This window comes from Salvia miltiorrhiza, chromosome 7 (assembly GCF_028751815.1).
Source record: "Salvia miltiorrhiza cultivar Shanhuang (shh) chromosome 7, IMPLAD_Smil_shh, whole genome shotgun sequence".
Classification (NCBI taxonomy): domain Eukaryota; kingdom Viridiplantae; phylum Streptophyta; class Magnoliopsida; order Lamiales; family Lamiaceae; genus Salvia; species Salvia miltiorrhiza.
Window position 1 is genome coordinate 58,648,969 of NC_080393.1, and position 8,291 is coordinate 58,657,259.

The window sequence follows — 8,291 nt, forward strand, 5'->3', positions numbered from 1 at the left end:
GGTAATTTTGCACACATGAATCGATTTTTAGTTCGTCAAGAATCTGCTCTTGATGCCAATTGAAAGAATTTAGTGCCCCAAATTACCAAAAAATATCAACTGTGTAAAATGAAGAGTAATGTTGATAGGAATGTTATCAACAGAATGTTAATAACATTGAAACCAGCATGCAGCGGAAATTCAAGAACACATAGGAATTCTTTTTCACGGATTATATCACTATAATCTGCGAGTGCCTCAAGGCTAAAATACTATGATAATCAACAATATAGAGTATAGATTTGAGATCTCTTGGAGATCTATCTTTACAGATTGGCTGCCTAAGATAAATCAACCTATCTACTCACTGCACTAGAATGTCGAATCAACACAGAACCAAAACACCCCTGCGACGCTCCAATGACCTTGTACTTCAATTCTTGCCCTTGACCTCCCGTCAATACAAAGTGAGACTTTACAGATTAGCTGTCTAAGCCACCTTGGTACAGAGTCAAGCGCAGACTCCAGAATGTTGGTTGAAGCCCAGAAATATTGACACCGAGAATGTTATCAACATTTCACCCAACATTAAAAATACGAATGTTATCAGCATTGGTCCCAACATTGTAAGAGTCAACATTGTTGACTCTAACAAGATTGATCCAAAAGAAGATTCTTCCCAATTTCCTACTTCTCAATTACAAGATAGGATCCATGGAACCTATATTAAAAAAAGGTGGCTTAATTTATTCTACAAAAAAGACAATTTAAAAAAAATTATATATATGTAGTATACATGTAGAGAAATGGGGATTAACAAACAAGTCGCGATAAATTTGCAACTTGTCTAGATGCACGCAGAAGCTTCGTGGTCTATTGTCTTGATCAAATGTACAAGTGGTTGCATGGCCACAATGGGATCTATTTCAAATATATCGTATGCATGGCTCAATTTAATATGTTTAAGAATAGCATAGATAAATAAAAATAGTATAATTTGAACTAAATTAATTAACTTTATTTGATTCATATCACAGTTGAATTGGAGAAATTCGAATAAAAATACACTTACTCATATATTTTATCAATTTAATTTGTACCTATTACTGTAAAAGAGTATTGTTTATAAAAATTGATTTGCCTATTATATTCCTCATATATACTTAATTAAGGTCAATTGTATATTTTAATATATTACACGTATAATAAATTTTAAAATATATTATGGTTTATGTTTTGTACGTATTTCAATAATTATTTAAGTAGTAATATCTATTAAAACTCTTCATCATAATTTAGTATTTTTGGAGTCTGTAAATTTAATAAGAGTAGACTTCAAAAATGTCAATTTTGTATAAATAAAAATTGTCCACTAAGATATCATTTTACCCTTTACATAAAAAACTTAAAAACTATCCAATAATTTTTTAGTTGTGATTTCGAGTGTTTGAGCTCGAATTTACAACCAAGACTATTTCTGATATATGAAAATAAATGCCACTTAATAGTTTGATCTCCCCTCCCCCGCAAGACATTTACGTCTTATTCTCTATAACAACATATATATGCATAAATTTTGTAGAGAGCGTTTTTGAAATAGCTATTTTGAAGAAGGAAACATAATATTTGACCACTAATTAAAAAAAATATAAAATTTAGCCATCTATTACGTGTTAAGACTTATTTGCCCTTAATTAGGGCTGACGGTGATTAATTGTGGCCCATGTATTAGATTGGGAACTTGATATCATCTGTGATAGCTAATCCCCCGTTTCTGAATCGGAGCCTATAACATGGGCATTTTGGAAGAGGTATTTCTAGGAGTATATAACAGTATAAGTAAATGTGTTTTAATTTGGCATTATATAATCTTGCAAACCAAATATGTTTTTAATTATCTAAAAATTAACAATCGAATTAAACAACTTTTCTTTAGTCAAGATTCAATATCAACTTAGTCAAGATTGGTAACATATTTGACAAATAATCCTAATTAAATTTATAGTTAATTTAATTAAATATTTACCACTTCCTTATGTGTGCTTTTGACATGACACTCGTGTGGGGGCGAGAGGACTAGACAAAAAGAGAACTACATGCATGCATGCATGTGTATACATGATGAGTTTAATTAGCCACAAAATTATTCGGTAAATATATTATTTTTGTTTTTGTTTTTTTTTTCTTTTTCTTTTTCTTTTTCTTTTTCTTTTTTCCATTTTTTTCTTTTTCTTTTCGAGAATAAAATAATCATATCTGTTGAATATAGGCTTCCTATTTTGTAATTGGAAAGTAGGAAATTAGGCAGAAGTTCATTTGGGTCATCCTTAATAGGTACTTTTTTAGAACGTTGCTATTTCTGCAAGTGTCTCCATATGCATATATTATATAGAGAGAGTTGGTAGAATGTTTTTTTAGAAAATAAAAACTAGTACTTCCCCCGTCCACAATTTAAAAGCCCTACTTGCTCTTAAATTTTTATCCATAAATTAAAACCCTATTATACTTTTATACTTTTTTACTCTTCTTCTTTTCCTATATTTACTACCCTTTGCCACTAATGTACTCACCTAAAGCACATTTATCATTTTTATATTCTATATTTACTACATTTTATCACTAGTGGACACACTCACAACACCTATTATCACTTTTAATCAATTATCTTTATCATTTTAGTCAACTACCCTTATATTTCATCCACATTACCTTTTTCAGCTTTCTAAGTCTCCGTGCCCACACCAAAGTGAAGCTTTAAATTGTGGACGGAGGGAGTACGGTTTTTGTCTTTAGCGACATTAATTTAATTAAATAGTGAAGACTGGTCTAGCATTAAATCTCACGGTTCTCCTTCTCAGACTAAAATAGAGAACTATACTTTTATATGTTCAGACATACATTAATATATTTTCTTATGATAATATTTCTTTATATATATTAATACTAATTTATATACATTAATACTCCATCCGTCCTGTAAAACAATACTCATATTTTTTTGTGGATGCCCATAAAAAAATACTCCCTCCGTCCCAATATTGTTGGCCACATTTGGTTTCGGCACGGGAATTAAGGAGTTGTAGATTAGTATTTTAAGTGTGTGGGTAATATAGTATAACATTAATAAAGTAGGAGAGAGAAGGTGACTAAAGTATGAGAGAGAAGGTAATAACATGATCAAATAGGAGAGATAATGTGCATAAAGTAGGAGAGAGCTATGTAATAAAGTGATAAAGTAGGAGAGATAATGTGATAAAGTAAGAGATTGAATGTGATAATATTTCCATTTTAGGAAAGTGGCCAACAATAGTGGGACAAACTAAAAGGAAATGTGGCCAACAATATTGGGACGGAGGGAGTAGTCATATTCTATTTATGGACGTTATCACCCTACTTTTAAGATGAGACCCTTTCGTGTGCGTGTGTTGGCCAAGCGGTAAGGGGTTATATGCCCAAGGCCAAAGGTCTTGGGTTCGAGTCCCCTGTGGCGCGGCCTGTTTTTCTTTATTTAATATTGTAAGTTCATCAAAAAAAGATGAGACCCTTTCTCCACTTATAATATATTTAATCATATTTATTAAAACTCGTGTCACTCTAGGACCATTTTTACATGAGGGAGTACTATTTAAATCTTACAATAATATTTCTTTTAGCATATGTTAGATTCAATGAATCTGATCTGTACTGTTTGAGAGCTACAAAACCACGTACAAAATTTTCTTGGGTCAGTCCTAACAGAAGTCTTTTTTTTTTTTTTTTTTTTTTAAGATACAGTCCTAACTGCATAAGTCTTTGTTCAAACATTTCCTGCAGGCTGCTTCCTTGAGACTGCGAGGGGGTGGGTGGGGGGGGGGGGGGGTGTGCTTGTATACTATATATACATACGTCATTTGTGTAGTTCATGTGAAACTAGAGAAAGAAAAAAGAAGGCATAAATATATAGTTAGTGGGGAAGAATGGTGAAAGAAGCAGTTGAAAAAGAAACTCTACGATGCTGCATCAAAAGGGGATGTAGCAACACTTGAACAACTGCTTCAAGAAAATCCATATCTTGTTCATGAATCCCCATTTTCATGTTCGAGAAATCTGCTACACATAGCAGCAATGCACGGACAAGAAGCCATCGTTGAAGAGGTGTTGAAGATGAATCCGCGGCTAGCTCGGATTCCAGACTCCCAGAAATCATCGCCTCTCCACATTGCAGCAGCAGAAGGGCACGTCAAGATCGCCTCAAAGCTTCTATCAGTAAGCTCCGGAGATGTGCTGGTGGCGCAACGATCAAGGCATGAACCCGGTTCATGTTGCCGCCATGAACGGGCATGTCGAGATATTAGAGCACCCTCCTTCGAGAGAGTTGTTTGCCTGCTATGGAGAGGCTGCATCGCGGGCAGACTGTGCTGCATCTGTGCGTGAAACATAGCAGCTTAAGGCGTTGAAGGTTTTGGTGGAGAAGTTGGGAGAGCTTGTGTGTGCAAAGGATGATGATGGCGAGACACTCTTGCATTTGGCTGTGAGGAGCAATCAGCTTCAGGTAAAATCTCAACTCTTATCCTTTCTTGACTTCATCGTTTGATTAATTAGTCACACAGTCGACATAAGTTGTAATAATTTATAGAATGATGAGATTAATTGTCTGGGACCATCCCAATGGGTGGTGGTTGATATATATATTATGACTATATATAGACATTTATGCACTAAATATAGTGGATACTTGCAATTTAAGTTCAAATCTTTGGACATGAAAAATCAGGCCTAATTTTGAAGCGTTTCAATAATGTCCCAATATTTGGTTTTGTAGTAAATTAGTTCATTTTAGGCTTTCTAGCTAGATTAATTGTATGAGTTTGAAATTTTTTAGCTCATGGTTAATTTTTTAGCTTAAACTTAAAAGTTATTACAAATATATATAATACTATGTACTTATTTGTATTGTTCACTTAATAACCCGACTCACAATATTCGGGCAACTTAAACATAGATTGGTTTGTTTTCTAGCATTTTTAAAAAGTGTTTCTAGATTGTATGTAGGCATATCATTGGTTTTGATGTCTGTTTTTTGAAAAACACATCAACTACTTTGGCGGCTAGAAAAGCTTAACTTGGGCTATTAATGCAGGGTAAATATCATGAAAACCCCAGAAGTATACCCGCTTTATCAAAAATACCCTGAAACTTCAAAATGTTTTCTAAAACCCTCAAACTATCAGATTTTTATCAAATATATCTCGCATCTATATTCCGGTCACCAAATACGTGATGTGGCTCGCCAGATGCCACAATGTAATTTATATTCTATTTTTAAAATGCAATGGCAAAAACGACGCCGTTTATATAAATTACATTGTGGCATCCGGCGAGCCACATCACGTTTCTGGTAACCAAAAATAGATGCGAGATATATTTGATAAAAACTTGATAGTTTGAGGGGTTTAGAAAACATTTCGAAAGTTTCAGGGTATTTTTGATAAAATGGGTATAGTTCAGGGGTTTCATGATATTTACCCTTAAATGAATAAGAAAGATGAGTATATTTGTAATATTTTTAAATTTGAGCTAAAAAAATCACAATGAGATTAGGGTTCTCAATAACCTTATTATATTCCTTATTATAATAATACCAAGAAGTCTATTGTATCTATTGAATCAATATAATTTGCATTTCGAAGAAATCCATTACTCATAGCAAATACACAGGGACAAGTAAGCATTGTGGAAGAGTTGTTGAAGATGAATCTGCGGCTAGCTCGGATCTCAGACTCCCAAAAACTGTCGCCTCTTCACATCGCAGTAGAAGAAGGGAAGCTCGAGATCGCCAAGAGATTGTTACCAGTAGCCCCAGAGACGTGCTGGTGGCGAGACGGCCATGATATGAACCCTGTTCATGTTGCGGCCATGGATGGGAATGTCGAGATCTTGGAGGAACTGCTTCGACTCGATTTGTATCCTGCGATGGAGAGAGTGCGTCGCGGGCAAACTGTGCTGCATCTGTGTGTGAAACATCGTCAGCTTAGAGCATTGGAGGTTTTAGTGCCGAAGTTGGGGGAACTTGTTTGTGCAAAGGATGATGATGGCGAGACAATACTGCATTTGGCTGTGAGGTGCAATCAACTTGAGGTAATTAACCACAAACCCTTTTGTTTATTGTCTTCGTCATTTCAATTTGATTATATATACTTGTGTTAATTGCATGAAATTAATTAAAAACTCAGATGATAAGATACTTGGTGCAAAGAACTAAACTAGACAAGGAGATGACGAATTCGATGGGCAAAACAGCGTTGGATATCTTGAAGGAGAGCCCTCAAGACCCAAGAACCTATCCAGAAACAAAAAAGATCTTGAATAGTTTGTCAAATCGTTCAAAATTGCTGGGGATCCTCCCAAAGATGACCGACATCACAATGGTGGTGGCGGTCCTGATCGCCACCATGGCGTTTCAGTCCGTCCTCCAGCCCCCCGGCGGCGTGTGGCAGGACGACACACGATCGCACAAAGCCGGCGAAGCTGTGATGGCATCTACGCATCCCAATATGTATAAGATATTCGTCGATGCCAACACCACGGCTTTCGTTTCATCTCTCATCACAATCATGCTCGTCACCACCCCTGCCGCTGGAGCACATCTTTTTTCTGGCGGTGGCCACGACGGCGATGTGGTTGTCGCTGACGTCGCTCGCGGTGGGCTATGGGGCTTCATTGATCATGACCACTCCTAACGAAGAGCAAACGATTGGGTATATTGTGGCGGCGGTGGTGTGTGTTTTCCTCAGCTTCATTCTGTTGCTAGTTCTCTACGTTTCTGTCAAGGGCTTGCAATCCTCGTGGAGGAGAAAATCTCGTTATGAATATAAACGTCTGCGACATCTCATTGGAGTGTAGTTGCAGAGGAAGGAGAGGTATTATATTTGCTTGAATAATCGCGGGAAGCATATGCGCGAGAGATGTTCGATCAAAGGTCTCTGTGACTTTACGCCAATAAATTATGATTGTTTGTAGTCTTCATATTTTAGATTATATTAGCACATTTGCACCCGTAAAATGTACGGGGAATATTGTTATATTTTTTTATTTTGAAATATAATCAATACCCATTTTTATGTGCCATCGGTTTTAATAAAATTGTTCAGTATCTTGTGAATGGAAGATGGGTCCCATTTTATTGTAAGTAAAAACTTACCAAAAATATACTCGGTATATTTTATGTAGACGGACAAAAATGACAAATTGATTACATTTTATGTGGATGAAGAGAGTAATATTATACTCTCTTCGTCCCTAAAGCAGTGTTCCACTTTCTTTTTTGGGCCGTCTCAATATTAATGTCTCATACCCTTTTTGGCAATATATTATCTCTCTATACCTAATATTTAAATAATTTTCACCAACCCAGCTTATCTACTTTTTACACATTTCTTAATCTCCATCCAGAAAAGTTATGGGATACTATTATTAGGACGGAGGGAGTAACATTTTTTTTCAACTTTCTTCAAATATATAAAACTCCCACCGTCCCAGAAAATTATGGTCTTATTACCTTATTAGTACATTCCTAAAAATTGTGGTCTTTCCTTATTTGGAAATAATCCCAGAAATTTATACTAATAAAAAATCTTATTCCTACTCATTATACAAAAGGTGTGAGACTCAATATCCACTTTAATTTATTATTATTAATTTATTTATACTCCCTCCGTCCGCCAAAAGTATTCCACAATTACTATATTTGGCGTCCGCAAAAAGTATTCCACTTTCCTTTTTAAGCCATGGTCCCACCATCCACCTTTATATTTTATCCTTACAAACACTCTTTATTTACAAAAAACCCACCTCAAATTCAATCTCAACCACACATCTCATAAAGTGGTGGGACCCTTTCTCCACTACATCAACATCATCACACATTTTATTAAACTCCGTGCCCGGCCAAAGTGGAATACTTTTGGCGGACGGAGGGAGTATTATTTATTACTATTACTATTAATTTTATTTTTTATTTTTTTTGCTATTATTATATACTATCTTCGTCCCTCAAATATCTACCCATGAATGGTGGTATATGTTTTAATAAAAGTTAGTTGTGTGTTTGAGAGCCTGATGTGTGTATTTTAGCTACCTAGTTTAGTGTGCGTTTTGCCGTGGTTTCATGTGATTTTGCATAGTTTGCAATGCTTTGGCGCAGGAATTCGAGGAATTGAAAGTCGAGGCTCGTGGATGGAAGAGATGGTGGAAATTCAAGAAATTATGAAGAATTGCATGGAAGATGGAGGAATTTTAGAGATTGGGCTTGAAGATAATTGTTCCAAATTTAA

General features: G+C 35.3%; 1 protein-coding gene across 1 annotated transcript; it reads left to right on the forward strand.

The window, feature by feature from the left end:
- Positions 1 to 3,874: 3,874 nt before the first annotated feature.
- Positions 3,875 to 7,081, forward strand: LOC130995164 (ankyrin repeat-containing protein At5g02620-like). Its single transcript, XM_057920314.1, has 3 exons — positions 3,875 to 4,510; positions 5,677 to 6,096; positions 6,192 to 7,081. Exons 2-3 carry the CDS (start codon positions 5,710 to 5,712, stop codon positions 6,696 to 6,698), a joined length of 894 nt encoding a protein of 297 aa, XP_057776297.1. The 5' UTR covers positions 3,875 to 4,510; positions 5,677 to 5,709; the 3' UTR covers positions 6,699 to 7,081.
- Positions 7,082 to 8,291: the final 1,210 nt, after the last annotated feature.